The sequence below is a fragment of the Passer montanus genome, unplaced genomic scaffold (genome assembly GCF_014805655.1).
Source record: "Passer montanus isolate IOZ18808 unplaced genomic scaffold, ASM1480565v1 scaffold5, whole genome shotgun sequence".
In the NCBI taxonomy this organism is placed as follows: Eukaryota; Metazoa; Chordata; class Aves; order Passeriformes; family Passeridae; genus Passer; species Passer montanus.
This window is the reverse complement of record NW_024369929.1, coordinates 7,671,239-7,689,662: the sequence shown is the minus strand read 5'-3', so window position 1 is coordinate 7,689,662 and position 18,424 is coordinate 7,671,239. Positions and strand designations below refer to the sequence as shown.

At 39.4% G+C, this 18,424-nt stretch overlaps 1 protein-coding gene across 4 annotated transcripts in view; it reads left to right on the top strand.

Annotated features, from left to right (window-relative positions):
• The window catches only part of FBN1 (fibrillin 1), a 143,132-nt gene that overhangs the window by 59,470 nt on the left and 65,238 nt on the right, over window positions 1-18,424 (top strand). For all 4 annotated transcript variants that reach the window (XM_039723288.1, XM_039723287.1, XM_039723289.1 and 1 more), the window contains 6 exons: window positions 2,336-2,494; window positions 5,337-5,495; window positions 6,823-6,963; window positions 7,712-7,831; window positions 11,258-11,383; window positions 13,479-13,601. In XM_039723288.1, coding sequence (XP_039579222.1) covers window positions 2,336-2,494; window positions 5,337-5,495; window positions 6,823-6,963; window positions 7,712-7,831; window positions 11,258-11,383; window positions 13,479-13,601 — 828 coding nt within the window. The remainder of the gene's footprint in view (window positions 1-2,335; window positions 2,495-5,336; window positions 5,496-6,822; window positions 6,964-7,711; window positions 7,832-11,257; window positions 11,384-13,478; window positions 13,602-18,424) is intronic.

Here is an 18,424-nt window from a genome sequence, read left to right as displayed (position 1 = left end):
TTGGCTTTGTCTTCAAGGCAAAATGTGCTCAATGGGAAGCACTATCAATTGTCTGCAGATATTTTGGATTCTTGTCTAATTTGCAGATTCATTCTTGCCATATTCACAGGGACAGAGCCCAGATCTGTGTTAGTGCTGGGCAAAACATGTAATCTTGATTTAATTACAACATGCCTGTCTTAAGTGAAAAGTGTTAGCTGGATGTGTCTGTTCTGTTAGGGAGGAGGAAATGCTTCTGAGAAATGTATCCCTTAGGGGACTCCAGCTCAGCAGCACTGGGGCCAGATATCCAAAGGATGCACCAGGAGCTCCATTATTACAAATCTTAAAAATAAGAAGAGACAAAGCAGAGATATTATCTCCTAGAGCTGAAGAGCAGAAACAAGAGCAAGGCATCTCATCCCAAGTCCATGAAGAGTGCAGTGAAGAAAGTTGCTAGCCCATACTTCCAACTGGCATAAATTTGTTTGGTCTGTGTTACTTTTTGATGACCTCTTTTTACATTTTTTTCTTTTTGAGAGACACGTTTTTATTGAAATTTATTCTTGTGGTGATTTTTTGCCTTTTCAGAAGATTATAATTTTTAGTAAAAGCAATACATTCTAAGAAATGAAACAGATAAAGGTAATTTCCTGCTGTTCTTGTCCTGGTTTGTGTGTTTTTACCATTTGGAACAGAAAAGGAAGGGGGGAAAAAGTAAGAATAATACCTTCTGATCAGTAATACAGAAAGATTTTGTATTTTTCTTATAAACTTTCTGGCTTTTTTTGTGAAAATGATGTGGCTTTTGGACATTCTCTTATAACTGTAGGTAGATAAAGGTGTTTGCTGTGTGCTTATCTCTTCATGGCACACTGTGTACTTGCGCAGATCCCATGTAAATTACTTTTCTACTTTCCATTACTGCTCTGAAATGTTTCAAAACTTGGTACTGACCAAAATGGAGAAGGATGAATTACAAAAGATGATGATCAGGTCTGTTAGATTACTTCCTTCTTCCCATCCACCCCACCATCACAGCAAACAACTGAGTATCTCTCCAGGGGTACTGGAGAACAGTTTCAACTCCAAGGAGTTCTATTTGGTTTTTAAAGGGTAGATGAAGGAGTAAATATGTGTGGCAGTTTAGCTGGGCACCAGGAGAAAATAGAGAACCAGCAGTAGAACTGAAACCTGGTTTTTCGTTCTCTGTTTCAGGTTTCCATTATGTGATAGTATGAGTGGTCTAAACAAAGTTTGGAAATAGAGGGCAGCTGTATTGTCAGTAATATCCATGCTCAGGGTTCCAGCTAATAAAAGACAGAACTATCACAGATTCTCACAACATATCACTGTATGTCAATTTCCTCAAAATAGGAAGAAACTCCCCTGCTTTTTTTAATATCCACTTGTGTAGCTAGTGAATTCTGGAAAGCACTGGCACTAGACAGATGAATCCACCATGCCCTGGATAATTGAGGTACTGTTTCTTTAGGGAATGATGTCTGCTGTTATAAGACTGCATCTGCAACTTTTTCCACTACATTTTGACAGCAACTCTTTATATATTATAGAAACAAACTTAGTCTGGTTTATCATGCACTGTCAAATCACATTACAACTTATATTTAGTTTGACAAGATGTGGCATATTGTGAAACAATTCCTCAAAGCTTCAGATGGTATCACAAGATTATTTTTGATGATATTTTTTAAAATCCCATCCACATTTTCTTGTCCTTCTCTAAGCTGAGCTATCTCTAACATTTCACAGAGCTGGGTATATAAAATCTGAGTACAGGACATTCTTTGTACAACACATGCTGATCCTTTTCAGATAGGAAGCCATAAACAGTGTGATAACAGCAGTTAAAACTGTGTTGCACTTTCTTGCCTGCAAGCCTATATCTTGTCAAATCACTACATACTTCAGCTGGGGAAGCCATGACTAATGAAAAATGAACTAATGCTTTGTGAATTGCAATGCTGTGAATTTATTGCTGTGTGTCGCTGCTTTCAAATCAAGACTTATTTGATCTTTAATAAAGATGATCCTGCAATTTTTCTTTAGGGCCATGGAAGCATATGTTGTTATATGCTGAATATATGTTTTTATTGCATTTTTGCCTCCGTTAATGCACTGCTGCACCATATTTCCCTGCAGCTTACTCACAGGTTACTCTTGAGTCCAAAGCAGCCCAAATACTGTCTATGTTGTTTTCCTGATTGTTGTAGTGCTGCAAGGGCTATGCCATTGATAATGCAAATCACTCCAGAAAAATGGGACCTTTCCCTTTTGTGAAAGCCACGTTTCTCGTTGAACTGACAGTCACCCATCCATTTCCTTCTCTCGGCAGACGTGCGCCCTGGATTCTGCTACTCCACGCTGAGCAACGGGCGCTGTGGCAGCCAGCTGCCGCAGCCCCTGTCCAAGATGCAGTGCTGCTGTGACAGCGGCCGCTGCTGGTCATCCGCCCCCGCCGCCGCTCCCGAAATGTGCCCCATCAGATCCACCGGTACGAACCCGCCTGAGCTCGTCAGCGTGGCTCAACACTGAGTTAGCAGTGATGTAGTTTCGGTTTTTTAGCTGTAATGTTTTCAGTAAAGAGCTACACAGAATGCTGAGGCTGAAGGGCACCTTGGCAGATTGTTTAGTCCAGCTCCCCTGCTCAAGCAAAGCCTCCTATATGGAAGAATGCTCAGGACCCCCAGGAGGGCAAGCAGACAGAAAGAATTATTTGTTGCTGATTAGTGTTTTGTAGTCAAGTTATTCTGACCTTACCTGCTTCAGATTTGTTTTCAAAATCCTCTTCAAGATCAAGTTACTTCCTCTAGACCCTTTTAATACATCCCTTACCCTTCTGCATTTTCATTGGGAAACAGGGATTTCCTTCCTCGTGACAAGCTTTCTGAGGTACCATATATTTCCTGAAATTTGACACAGAAGATGATTTCTCTCTGCTACCAAGATTCATTTTTGCCTCCTTGTGTATTGAAATCCTCAGATAATGTATCACTTGAATTGAGAGAAGATGGTGATGGTGAAGATTGTTAAACAAACATGAGGGACTGGAGGGAAGCTGATTTTGAGATTGTTTTGGACTGGAGACCTAATAAAATCATTTAGAACAGGAGAATACAAGAAATTTAAGAATTTATAGGAGGAGGTTAAGGGAGGTGCAGAGTTTATGGAGGAATGGGACTGTAACACTATAGCAGTGTAACTGAAGAAATTGTCAGAGTTCATGTAAGGGAGTTTTTATTATTCTTGTTTTTAATCCTTTGAGTGAAACTGCATAATACTGGAGCAGAAATCTACAATCAGAACTGTTGGAAGGCTTTCTGTCACTGTCTTATTAATGATATTTAAACATGTTAAAAGTTCAAAACTGGCTAGAACAATGCTAAAACATAGTGCACTCTATTGATAACCATCTGAAATAGGAGAAATGTTTCTGTCTTAACACAATTCTTGCTTTCTTCAAATACTTTCTAATTGTTCATATCTAACTGGTGAGTAAACTGGGTGGAAAAGTAAAGTAATTTGGCCAAAGCTGCAGACTGAGACGTCATGGAGAAGGAGCTAGAACCCAGGACTTCCTGACTCATAAATCCATGCAAGGTCTTCCAGATCATGGTTACATGCCACTTTTTTGGTTTTGCTTCTGACCTGAGATATAAATTGAGACTATAAATTACTCTTTTAAAAAGTGGTTTGAAATTCTTTGAAAAGGTTCACGTGCATTTAAGGTATTGCTGTCATTATTTAATCAAGTTCAGATATTCCTTACGTAGTATATCCCGAGAAAGCAAGGCAAGGAATTTAGAGCTGTCAGTGGCCCAAAGCATCTTAACTCTGAAATGGAAATTTCCTGCAATATAAAGGGGAGCACTAGCTGCATAATGTAACTGAGTAGTTGCATTTTAAATGTGGGCAGCAGAGCCAGTTGCTACTACAAAATAGTAACTACAAAATTGCTAGGAATTACACATGGAAATTGAAGTTGCAATAAAAAAGGCTTGCACTGTAATTTTTTATACTATGGCGGTAATTGTTTTTGTGGAGTAAGAGGGTTTCCCATTGACACTATTTAAAGGTTAAAAGGAATAACAGGGTGAAATGCAGTGACACATGAAACAAACTGATCATCCAACAGCATTAAATAAATGCAAACATCACAATCAGGAAAAGCAGAACTTTAGGCTATGATGTTTGTTTAACAAATCCTCTGAGGTTCAGGAAGAACTTCTAATGTGTTTTACAGGTGGAAGCAGACACGATGAAAGTGTTGAAGGCTGAAATATCCAGCTTAGTTCTCTCAACATTTACTTTATTTTTCTGTTCTTGTTTTTCATATTGTTTCAGGAATTCATTAATATCTAGATTTTTTTTTCCCCATTATATAATTCCTCTTCCCTGTTGTTCCACAGACTTTAAATTTTGAAGTTCAAAGATATTGGCTGCACAGATAATTACTTGTGTGCACACAAATTGTTAACATGAATTAGGTCAGCTGGAATGTGGTCTTTAATTGTGATACTCTGTGTGCATTTTTTGCATTGCAAGTTCCAAACCCACACTTCCCGAAGACAAAAGAGTCATGGGCAAAAGGAAAAGTGGGGCAGTAGGGCAGATGCCACTAATAGAGATAAAGAATAGGAGAATGCAACACACTCACCATAGACTGTGCTTACAGCAAAATAGATCATTTTCCCATCACCTGGAAAAGGATGAATTTATGTGCATCTGACTTGATTTCTCTTTGGCTACACTGCTTAGACTGCACCTTATTTGGTTTCTGCTTTTATTGGCAAACTTAATTTTCCCAGGGAAATAGTGTTAGTGTATTCATTCGCTAATTGGTTTTGCTTCATTGCTTATATTTGTATTTCTTTGTTTTAGGAGGTTAACTTTTAAGAAACCCAGTTGAAACTGGGCTTTTTTCCCTGTTCAGTATTTTTCTAACTCTGTGGCAAGCTTTCTATTAAATTAACTTGGGATCAAATCCAGAAGTCCTTCTTTAGGTAAACTTCACACTGAGTTCACCAAAGATTTTTGCTTGAAAGAAGACTAAGTAGATTAGGATCAGGTCCCTGCCTCACTGTTCAATTCCATGTCCAGAATGTCAGTTCTGTTACCTTTTTACTGGCAGTCTCTTGACAAGTAGTGTTGAGATTCTGTGGATTAATGACTCAATTCAGAGAGCAAAAGTTGTTGCTGTGAAGAAAACATATAGGCTTTCCAGATTATTTAAAGTTTGTTATTGCTAATCTGAAACACTGCAAAAAGGGGGAGTGTTGGATTTAATGGAACCGGCTGCAAGAGTCTAAAACAGCACTCATGTTTTCATGTTTCAGACGAGTATCGTAAACTGTGCACAGTAGCTGCTATGCTGCCAGCAAGACCTGACCTTCCTCCGGCCCGTCCTGACATCATCCCTCCGCCAGTCATTCCTGGTGTTTACCCTCCTCCACATCCAGAAATCATCTATCCATCTCGGGCTCCACCAGTTCATCGTAAGAGAGAAAGAAATAACCTCTCCTTGCACCATATGCATTTAGCTTCTTTAAAAACATGCATTTCTCAGGAGCTGTGTGCTGCCTTCAGCTGTTGGTGTCTTTTACTTTATGTGGACATGGCAGCTCTGGATGTCTTTTTAATCAGAGCCTGACTACCATGTACCTTGTAGCAAAATACCTATCTCATTAGTAGTGTTTTCCCTGATAAGATAGGCTTCAAAAATTACATTCTCATTGTCTGTACTGTGGCTCATGTATTGTAGTAGTTACATTACTGTTATTTTACGGCTGTTGTGACCTTTGCTGCATGTCAGCACTGCAGAATATGAATAGCTCTTTGACTAGGTTGTGAAAGATATTTACATTAAAGAGCTTGTCTGAGAGGAAGCAACTTCTTTCAGGTTGTTTTCCTCACTTGCACTTGGCAAGGTAGGAAATGTACTGATCAAAACACTGCTGTAGTCTGCTGGATACTGAGACTGACCCAGTGCCCAGAAAGAATTTTTAGTGATGCACATGGATGGGTTAGTTTTCCCTAAAGTAAGAAGGAAGCCAGAGCAGACTACCAATATAGAGCAACATACCAATATAATATAGTCCTTTTTTGGTCTTTGCTCAGAGAATTTACTGCATGCCCAGGTGGTATGGGGGTAGGCATGTACCACCTGAAATCATTTGGCATAACCACAATCTCTTTTGCAAGTAAACATAAGCTGATTTTGCCCATCCTTTGTGCAGATGCAAGCAGTCTCTGCTCGCACTGGCACCAGCTGAAACTATTTAGTCTTGATTCAGCACCAAGCTGAGCTAATAAGCCTAAGAGGCAAAGTATTTTAGCTTAGGCTGACACTGCACTGACGTAGTTGCACAGCTTCTGGTCAGCTGGTAGCAGGGACAGAGCCAGCTCACGCCTGCCTGCCAAAGACAGTATAGGCACATTCCCAGGGTTATCCCTGCCCTCCTCACTGCTATCTGGGAAAGCAAAAATAATGAACCAGTCTGCCTGCTCTTTGCTACTCCAGGCTTTTAGTAGAGTCCCTGCAGGGCCACACATCCACTTTACCTCTAGGTATGAGCAGACATAGTCCTCTTTGTTAGGACACAACCAGACTTGCCTCAATGAAAATTTCTGTGGTTGTTAGCTGTTTTCAAACAAATCTCTAAGACTCAAAGTGCCATTTTCTCTCTCCTGTTTCACTAGGTAATTCACATTACAATGGAAGGTAAATGTTGATTTTTAATGGAAAATCCCGCACAAGTTGTAGATTATCAGAAGCTATTATGATGAACTATTAAAATATTTTTCCAACTGTTGTTGTTTCAGCGATCTTGCCGGTGAACTTAACTGACTATTGCCAAGCATTCCGACACCTCTGCCGAAATGGGCGTTGTATTCCCACCCCTGGGAGCTACCGCTGCGAGTGCAACAAAGGATTCCAACTGCATGGTAGAGAGGAATGCCTTGGTATGTGGTTTTCTGCTGTAAATCACAGAGGGGAATTTCATTTTAGAGAAAAAAACATTCTTCTGCACACAATGTAATAACTGAGTTCTTAAATAGAAGAGCCCCGCCTCCAAAAAAACCCAGTAAAGAGACTTTGACATCAATGACAAACTTATTTTTACAACAATTTTGCCTTTAAAACAATATTTAACAAATCTTGTAAAAAAATTACGCAGAAGCAAGGATTTCTTATTTTACTAATTCATGACTATTATGTGTTTATTAGTTATTGAAAATGGTCTCTTTAAAATGCTACCAGCTTTTTGAGTATGCAATGACCTATTGTTAAAAATCATAAACTTAGGCTTAGTAGGATTTACAAGTCCTTTTTAAGTTCATGAGTAGTATCTTGTTAGGCTCTTGAGACCTTTGGGCTTGGAACTCAGTAAGAGCTCAACAACAGAAGCAAGGATTAACTGTCTCTTATAGGCAAGATTTTGGTTCTGCGAAATCTTCAGTGGAGCTGAGAATGTGGAGATGTGGGATTAAGGCCTCAATCTCTCACACATGCAATATTTTACTGAAAATTCATTTTCCCACATCCTGTTTATCTTAAAACATGGGATCTTTTTGGGATCTCAGTGATGTCCCCTTTTCTTAGGGATTGAAGGGCACTATTTCTCCAAGTACAAAATTATAAAATATGCCTGCAGGCAAAAATAACTGTCATCCAGTGTGATAATAAAATTGTATTGTCTGTGTTCCACAGATATTGATGAATGTGAAAGGAATCCATGTGTTGGTGGAGACTGTGTGAACACACAAGGATCCTACATCTGCCAGTGTCGTGTTGGGTATCAGAGCACAGCCACCAGAACAGAGTGCCGAGGTAATGGGCATGCAGCCACATCTGCTATTGTCTACTTATCAGGAGGGAAAATAGTTTGCAAGCAAAATTTAACAGATGGGTCAAATATGGGAGTTTGAAAAAAAAAAATAAATTCAGATATGACAGTAAAAATGACTGACCTGCTGGAGCTGGCTGTTCACTGACTGGGTTATGAGAAAAGGCATTTTGTCTTGTGCTAAAAGGATCTTGGCACTATTTATGGCTTTGAAATAGAAGAGACATATTTTCTTGGTTTTTTGGGCTTTTTTTTAATATTAAGACATTATTTTCTTTTGCTGCTTGAAGATCTCAAGGACAATTAAGCATCCCTTCACTGGAGAAAGTCTTTATGTATAAAAGACTAAAGAAGTTGGGGAGAAATATAAAACTTACAGTGAGTAAATATAAGGTTACACTGCCCATATGTTGTCTCTGCTTACTGACAGAGAAACAACTAAACATAAATTACAGCAATGAAAACTTAGATATGGAAAAGTAGTGGGAAAAAAAAAGTAGGGAAAGCGTAGATGGGGAAGCCTCAGAATCCTCATTATAGTTATTCTGAAGATCTGACTTGACTGTAGTCCTGATGGTCTCCATCCTGTTTTCCTATGGGTGTGGGACCACATAACTCCTCAGCAGTCAGCCAACCCTGTCAGGGTTTTGTGACTCCCAAATTGGGGTAGGGATTCAACTGTAAAGGTAGATGGATGCAGTCCTTTATAATTAAGGCATGATGAGAGATTTCTGGCAGAGGAATAAATGATTGTTTTGATATTCCATAAAAAATGAAGCATATAAATGAAACAGGATGTTTGAATGCTCAGAGTCACAGCTTGTCTTCATATTTTGCTTCCTGCACTGGGTGCAGGGTGCAGAGCATGCACTCAGTCTGATGCAGAAAGTTTCTAAAAAGCCAGAAGAAAGTTACCTGTATTAGTGTGCATTTCTTTCCTTGATTTTGTGAATCATAAAGGTGTTTGTGGTACAGAAGCTTGCTCTCTGGTCCAGGAAGACACGCAGAGCCAGCAGCGCTGCTGCCTGTTGCTGGGGAGTATTTGACCTAATTGCTGCCAAGCAGCCGTGTTGCGGAAGCATCTTCATAGTTCAGCTGACTGGTGGTGAGGGAGTGCTGAAGGGGAGTCTCAGCTGTGATGAATTTACTCATGAGTCATTTTTGTCACACACTTTTAATTTGACTGATTCATTACACAAACACATGGTTGTCAGAAGCCCAGTAGCTTAATGGCATTTAAGTGTGGTCACTTAGCAGTTCCTTTGCAGTCTATGGGAGCTGTGCCGGCTTGACAGCCAGAGCAGAAAATGCTGCGATGTGCAGAATCTTGTTTTTCTAAAGGAATTTTTAGGACCAGTGTGAGGAAAAGAAAAAGGCTAGTGGGGTGCATTTGGCAAAGTGCACATATAGTGTACTGGTGCCTGCCAAATCAGCATTTGCTGTAGAATTACTTTGCATGACTACTTTGGATGTAGTGATTTTATTTTTTTGCATGCACAAATGTGTCTGATGTGTTTTTGGAAATGTGTTCCTTATGAAGTCTCTCAAGCTCTTGAAAAACGAAGTCTCCATAATGACCAGATGTTTATCTGTTCCTTGCTCTGAGGTTCCAGGGGAGGATTTTTTCTGCATGATGACTCTGATTGGTGACTAAACATTGCAGTCGTTATTGCAAGCTACTGATTCATCTGTTCTTAGGAACCCTTATAATTCTAATATGAGCTTGACTGAATTAATATCTTAACTGGAGATATAGGTGGATAAAGTCACATTGTGGTTAATGATCTGAACAAAAAATGCTTCTCAATTGCAGAAGAGAGGATATGAAATGGACCTCAAAAAAAGATGAAATTTTATTATGATTAGCTATCAATGAGTGCTTTAACAGCTAAGTGCTTTACTATAATCTGCTTAACATTTCTGATGAGAGGAGGTCAGATCTTACAGGGGCATGACAGCAATTTTGGATATTTCATTGAGAGAGTACTTTGATGTTTTGCACATTTCTCTGAGGAGAAAAAAAGTCGTGATGTTATCTCATTTGAAAATTAGAAATACGTTGGTCGAGAGACTGATCAGGGGGACTGATCAACTGTGTGTATGTAAAGAACAATGAGGTTCAGTATTAAGTTTTAACACATTTAAATGGCATCAGATGCATAAAAATACAAAAACAAATAAGCTCTAAAAATTAAAAGGCCTTCAGATGCTGTAGCATTTCTGCCTGTCCTAGGGAAGAAAGCTGGTGTAGTGGCTGAAGCCAGACACGCATGCAATCAAGGGCTGGAAAACTGGGGTGAAGAGGGACTGAGCAGAGAGGAAAGTCACTTTTATGCATTGCTGCTTGATGATGCTTGTTTATCAAATGAGGTTTATCAAGCCTGTATACTTTTGGTGGAGGGCTGCAAGCTGCTGCTGCTGCAGTGAATGGTCACTGAGCAGCTCGTGCCTCTGCTGGCATGGTTGCTGGCTTGCAAAACAGTGATTTTCAGGGATTTCTTGGACTCTTCACAGAACTAGCATGCTGCTAAGAAGGCAAGTATAGGTTCACAATTTCAAGAGGCATCAGCTCCCCTGGCCTAGGTGTCCAGAGAGCAGGAGCATTTGGGAGGACACCCTGTGCTCCACTTCTTCCTGAAGTGCAGCAATGACTTCCCCAGAGAGGGCTTGGGAAGGGCACCCCCAGGGTATTTGGGAAGCATAATAGACAGGTCTGCATGGGCTGGTTGTGATCTCTGTGAGCAGAGTCCCCTGTGTGCAGGAATCTCTGGGAGATGGTCCAGGCCTTGGTGGAGAATACTGAGCAATCTGAAAAATGTCTAGACAGTCTGTCTCAGCATCTCCTCTCCCCTCCTTTGGAGGAGAGGGAGAGCTGCCAGCCTCGTGTGATATCACTCTTCAGGTCCTCCAAAGCACTTGCCAAGCACCTCCTGCAGAGAGAGGGGAAAGAGGATCTGATGTTTCAAATACAAAGTAAGCAGGAGAAATTCTTCTGAGGTGGGAAAGTCTTGAACTTTCCTGTTATCTTACAAAGCAGCAGCAAAAGAAAAGCTTTCCCACATCTTTCCTTAAGTAGTTAGGTACTGTTAAATTAAATTAAAGTTCAGTAAAAATATTTTCATGATGAGCAAAAATTAAAAAAAAAAAAAAAGCAAAATTGTGATTCTTGTTTGGGAAAGCTGCAGGGTAGTGTTCACTGAAATTCTTTCACAGCGACTTGAAATTTCAAGCTGACAAACATTTTCCACCCCCATAATGTTCAGTTATGGAAATCAAAATAAATCATTTTTCAGGTAATACAATTTCCATGGAGGTTTAAAACCCTGGGGGAAGGGCAAATGGGAAAAATTCCTCTTGAGTATAAAAAAGAATCTCCCAAAATGTTATTTTTCTTTCTGGTTGGCTTTCAGACATCGATGAATGCTTACAGAATGGTCGTATCTGTAATAATGGACGATGCATAAATACAGATGGCAGCTTTCACTGTGTGTGTAATGCTGGCTTTCAAGTGGCAGTTGATGGGAAAAACTGTGAAGGTAAGACTTTTCTGAAGTTATTCCATATCAGTAATTACAGTTGCAAGAGGTTATTCACATCAATGAAAAAGAAAAGGACCCCTAGTGGGGGGGAGGGAAGAAACAAGGAGTCAGATATCCAAATACGTTTTGCTGTATCTGGGAGGGCAAGTAAGATGTCTTTTGCAGCCAGCCCTGGAGCCTTGGCTTGGCAATCCTCAACGGATTGTCTGTCCAGGAGGAGAAATAGCACATACCACTATCACAAAATGCAGTTTCTTTGATGGGAGTGGTACATTTTAAAACATAGTCACATGCTGCCTGATTTTACTGTGTGCTTAACAGTGAGCTTTATGGGATCTTACTGGGTGACTAGCAATGTGGTTTATGTAGATGCGGGCTGGTCTGACCTATAAAAATTGTTTTAAGAAAAATTTGTAAACATAATTGATGTGTTCCTACCTCCCAGACCTTTAGTAAAGGGGAAAAAAGAAGAATGTTCTTTATCATGCTTCCCAAGGTCCTTGGGAGGGTTCCCAATGATCTATTCATACGTTAAAAGAATTTCAAGCACTGTTCTTAGAAACATTTTTGGCAGAATATTATCTCAGTGATTCAGCTCAAAGACTTAATGCCAAAATTCCTGGTTGGGATAGATACACGATTTTTTTTTAAAAAATCATAAATTATTTTTGTCTGACTTAGGCTGTAAGTAAAAAGAAAACACACTATGTCTAGAAGTGTAATTTCTGTCCAAGACAGCTGCAATATTAAGGAAAATAGCACGATTCTGAATATATTGTAATGTCATTATGATCCAGTGATTTTATGCGCTAGTAGTGATTCTGTTAATCCTTGGTAGAGACAGACATTTTAAGACTCTATTTTTCCTGACTCTTTTTAACATACAGTTTAGCACTATAAGCTGCTTTTAAAATATCTTATTATGGAAGTACATTGACAAAATATATTTGGAAATTAGACTATTCAGGAAAAAACTCTCTATTCTGATTTCTTCCTTTCCCACCAAATACCATGTGCTAATAGTAATAAAAACCAGGACATCGGCAGTCTGGTAAAACATTTTTAATTCCATTGCATGTGCTGCCAGAATGTCTGTTGCATCCACTTATGAAACAGTTTCATCTCTGGCATTGTAATGCATTGAGTTGTATGCACACACACTAATCAGTAAAGACCATGGCATTGTGCCATACCTTAATGTAACTGTGTGTAGTTCTTTAGATGAAACTGGTAAATACTACTGATTTTTTTTGGATGTAACATCCGAAACTGATTTCATCTGCGCCAGGACAAAGTAAAGACTGAGAGGATATAAAAGCTTACTCAAATCAAGAGCAGAATTCTCTGTACTTGCCTTTTTTTTTTTCCTTTCCCATTTCGTGAGTAACTGTGCAGGGTTTAGAATAACAGTGTCTGAGACCTCCACCTTTTTCTATTTGAATCCTCCATGATATTCCATTCAGTCAGAGGATGAATAATGTTTTCATGAAGCTGTAATTAGTACCCTTCTGTATGGCGTGTCATGCTGAATGCAGGAAGGGGGTAGATTTTACTTTAAATGAAAGTTGAGGATGCCCACAGAATTAATGCTTGAGCGCAGTGCTGGTAATTCTCCCATACCATAAATCCTAGATTTGTCCAGTGGAGGTTATAAAAGTTTTTACTCCAAACCCAAATGTTCACTCCTCTCCCTTCAGGTCTTCTTAGTAACATAAAATTGTATTTACATTCCAAACAGGAGTTTGGATTTAGATTCTATTTAGATTAAGATGTCAAACCTTCTTTAATTACATGCCTTCTCACTTTTTGGTGACTTTACCAACTGAAAGTTCTCAAGCTGTCCAGTTTCTCATCAGTTTTTTGTTGTCTTTTCTTTTTTTGGATTAATTCCTTTTTATGTTAATGATTCATTATGAAAAATGGAGTCATTGCTTTGAGACATCCTCTAGGACAGTGCAGTATCATATGTTTCTGATTATCATGATAGCTCTGACAACTAAGAAAAAGATTAAGGTTTGTCTTTTGGATATAACCAGTAACAGTTCTTATGCTTAAACATTATGAACATTGTGTCTATCATCTACATTTTCAGATATGGATGAGTGCAGCATCAGGAACATTTGCCTCAATGGGATGTGCATCAATGAAGATGGCAGTTTCAAATGCATTTGTAAACCAGGGTTCCAGTTAGCATCTGATGGACGCTATTGCACAGGTAAGCACAATAAATTATGGGTTCCCAAACCTTGTGAGTCCTGTCTCTCTGGGTAGCTTCAAGAGTAGCCTTATTTGTGCTTCTTGGGAACAAGAGGTATGGGGCAGAGTCGTCAGCAGATACGCTTTTTTAATCAGCTGGAATTATTTATCATTGTGCATGGCACAATGTCATTGGCATTGAACGTGCTAAATGTGCAAAGTAAATAACTTGTGTCCTAGAGAAGTCTTTGAAACACTCATTGTTGACACTGCATGTCCTGAATTTGTTTGTCAAGTGCATGCATTAAAATCTTACACAAGCTAAAATTCTGTGCAAGATAAGAAATCCTGTTCACTTTCAGTGAGCAACAGAAAACACTCTGGGAAACGTTCAGCTAATGGTGAGGTAAAAACCAGCTCATATAACCAGAGAACAAATTTATGGCTGGTGTGTGGTTGCCTCGTGCGTGAGGCAATGGTTGGTTGATGAGATGCATGGACACCACGGGATCAGAGAGCTTGTTCAGTGCATTTGTTGTCCATATAAAATAATTTAGCTTGTAGTTGATAATGTCTCTTTTGGTATCATGGATAGGAGTTTTAATTTGTGTTTGTCTGTATGCCAGGCTGCTGTCTCTTGGCAGAATTCAGATGCTTTTAGTGCAGTGTTGGCAGATTTTGTGACAGAAATTTTTTTCTTTTTACTTTTGGACAAGTGGTTGCAGAGGTATTGTTTGCTTGCCTTTAACACCAGCAAACTCTTGTGTATTGTAGCCTTATTTTGGTGCATGTAATGGTTTTTTCTTGATGGATTGTGCAATGAGGGTGGTCGTTGCATGGCAAGAGGATCATGGATGGAAGCAGGTGGCAGGAAGATCATAAATGGATATATGCAATGACTCAGGGAGGTGGTTCCACTCAACAGGGTGGACTTTGTGCAGCAGTGTTAGCTTTGGGGAGTTTTACACAAGAAGCAGTTAATATGATTAGTGATTCTGAATATGTTGTTTATATCATAATGTTGATACATAGAGTTTTGTAAAGGGATTTAGCTGTAAGATAATTATTAGATGTTACGTATATGCATTCCTTTGGTTGGTTGTAGGTTGTTCATGTTACCATTAATTATTTAGCTACTTGTCTGCTAAGAAGTGTATAATTTTAAGAAATTTTCCCATCTGATATAGATAGAGGTTTGCTTGAAGGATATTTTAGGGAAACCCTTCCTGTTAAGGCCTAGGCTCTGGCCAGGCTGTGGTCCTGGCTGGTCAAGAAGTATGCCAACAGACCAGGTGTTTCTGCACTAAAAATGTTATCAAGTCACTTTGACTTGCTGATATGGTCTTATAAATGCTGGACTCCCTTTTCAAGATAAACTTGGAAACCTTTCCTGGAAAAGGTCCTTCAGCTTCTCACTGTGAAATGTGGCTCCCCAGTGACTGCAGACCCTGGGTGATGGCAAAGTATTTAGGCAGTTCATGATGTATTGCCTTGTTTATTTTTGCTTGGTGTGCGTTTAGTGTTTTATTAGATGTATTGTTTTACTGTTCATAGAGAAGTGCATGTTATCAAAAAATAAAAAAGGGGAACATGGCATATGTAGTGGCAAGGCCCAGCTGATTTACTAACCTAGGGGAGAGGGTATGCATGTGTTCTATCACCAGCAGGTCCAAAGTGCTCACCTGCTTGTCTGGACAAACATTGATCACCTCTGAGACAAAGCCCAGTGAGAGGAAAAATAACCTAATCACCATCCAGCCCTTGTGGCCAAAGCAGGAGCAGGGTAGGGCTGCCAGGAACATGGCTGTGCCTGAAAGCTTGCAGGGGCAGCTTGCCAGTAGAGGCCTTGTGTCTCACTGCACTCACCATCATATTGTTATGTTCCTGCTGACTTTCTTCAGTTATTCCCTGCTCCATGCTTCCAGAAAGACATTCAGTAATGTTAAAGTCAGCATTTCCAGCCAATGGACTTCCTCCTGCCTGTACAGCCCAGGCCATGTGAACTTTGGAACAGTAGCCATTTATTTCCAAATGCAGAAAAAGCAACTTTCTTCCTGGGGATATTGGACACTGTCTTTTTGTTTTCCTATGCTGTAAGTCTCTTGGTCAGCGGCATAGTTGTTTTTGATGTGTTTTTATTGATTGAACAAAGAAGGGGAAGAGAAGAAATCCTGTTCACTTCTGGTGAGCAACAGAAGGACTCTGGGAAAGGTTCAGCTAAGAGGAAAGTAAAGAACAGCTGATATAACCAGAGATGGGGTTGCCTGGCTGGCGTGGGGTTGCCTTGTGCATGAGGCAGTGGTTGGTTGGCGAGACATGTGGGCACCACGGGATCAGAGGGCTGATTGGGTAAAAGGACACGTGAACAGCCACACCACAGTGGCAGCCAGCCCGCGTGTGCCTGTCTGGGTGAAGTTTAGAGCTTGGTTTGTTGCAATAAGTGATCTTCTTTGGAGCAAGCAAGAAGGAGGAGGTCCGTGTATCTTTGTCCCCCATTGCTACACAACTCTAAGGTCATGCTTGGATGTGCAGGGAGTGTTTGCACAAATGGACATTTCTGAAGCAAGTTCATTTCCTGCCTGAGCAGTTTTGATAGGGAATTGTGTGTGTGTTTTTGCAGAACTAGGGGATCGAGAAAGGAATGGAAGAGTGCAGCTCATTGCTTCTATAACTGTATCGTTTGATGTCCTCCAAGCTGAGTTTTCAGCTATTAGGAAGGTCTTCTAACCCAAAGATGGGGATAGTGTAATTAACACTTAGTTCCATAAAACTGGAATTTAAGTATAAGTACAGGGCATATGCTTGGCTGTCTGGTAAAAAATTCCACTTAGACTTTCTGAAATAACATGCCAAAAAATAATGTTACACCACAGTCTTGTATATTCCCTGAAATACAAGACATGCTAAATTTATTCACCATTAGCTTCTTTCAATGATGATTTGCTTGATTTTTCAGAAACACGTATCAGGCATGCAGAAGTTTGGAGCATTATTTCTGTTCCATACATTGTTTCATCTTTAAATCAACGGGAATCCCCCAAATTAAAAGTTATTGCAAGGCAATTGAAAATGGTAGTTTAGTAGTCTGAGCAAATTTTTCCTGCTTAAAATTAGAGGACTTTGTGTACCCAGCTAGCACTACTAAGCAAGCTAAGCAGAAAAGGCAAAACTCATTGAACATGGAGAATTAATCCATTAGTTGGTTTTCCAGAGCCAGGTTGAATATATTTTAAGTTGTCCAAATGGTGACTTTTACCACAGAAGAGAGTGGAGCATTCTGAAGATTAGAATTTTGGACTTTAGTTCTGTGGGTGAAGTTTACTTACTCTGTGGAATCTCAGGCCTGGTAAAAGCAGAAGCTTTTTACCCATCTTTACAGGAACCAGGTTTTCATCTGACTTGCACCATTTTAAGTGACCCACTTTACCTTTAAAAAATTCTATAGCGGTATTTCCAACACCTTCATAAATCAGTACAAAAGAAAATAGATGACACATTTCTCCCTTTACCAGGTTACAAAATCTTTTTTTTTAAAATGAACTACAGGAAATGGGAAAGAAGTAATTTTGCCTTTCTGTTTCTAGAAATAACCTTAAAAAAGGAAAGCTTTTTTTCTCTTTTTTTTTGCTTGTAGGAGAATCTGTTCTAGGAGTTCAGTGTTGTTCACCAAAATAGCTGTCTACACCATTAAAGAACATGGGCTCATTTTGAATCCCAACTCCATTTTTACCTGCACTGATAAATTTAAAGTGGGAAAAATATCTAAGATTTGTCTGAAACAGAACAAAAGATTGTAGGATGAAGTAAAAATGATTCGAGCCCGTGTACTTAAATATAGCTTTTATTTTAAAATGCAGTTTGAAGAAGGAATCTTGGATCATACAAGCCGTTTTTTATGCCAAACAACACAAACTAAGTAAAACACAGAGGTGTTTCACTCTCAATTTGCCCTTTTAAGGTCAGAAAAAAGGAAATTGTCACACACACTGTCTCTTGTATATAGTATGGAGAATTGTTATGAAGTGATTATTTTATAAAGGTTATACATATTTCCAAACAATATTTATAACACTCATTTTCTTTATCATTTCTAAAATGGTAATATGCTTTCTGCATCTAGAGAATGATCTTGCTATTATCAGGATACACAGCCTATATAGGTTTTTTACTAATTTGACATGTCTATGTGATAGTTTAACATTATAAGTATTCATTCCTATATTTCATTGCTATGGGCCTTATTGTCCAATGTGCCATTATTGGGCAAAGATGGTAGCTTGTGCCAGGCAATTGCTCAGGGCTCAAATCATTAATGAATTCCTTTCAAGGCTGGAGGGCACTCCATTCATTGAAAGTTTATAAAATGTGCTGTAATGAGCGCCCGATAGGAAAACCCAATTGTCATGCAGATCACCAGAGAGACAGGGACTGCAGGCAGGGCCTGACTGGGGAGATTCAGATGTGCTGCAGGAGGAAAGGAAATTCTTTGGTGGCCCTGTGAAGGCACCTTGTCAGAGGGTAGAAGATTCAATTTGCTATTTGGACTGATTTCTTACGGCATGAACTGTTAATACGGAAAGGGAATGTCCTGTTATATACTACACAAGTCCTTTGTCTTAGCAGCCACAGTTTCCTCCTTCCTTCAATTATGATTTTGCCTGAATGACCCTGAAATCGGAACATGTACCTCGTAGGAACAAGTCAGGAAAATGTAGTCCCTTTTATTCTCCAGGGAGAACAAAATAATTTTGTTCTGTTTATTTCTCCTGATTTTGGCATTTTCCTATTCTGTTTCAAAGAACGAATTCATTATTCCTAACAAAATCTTTACTTGAACTACTT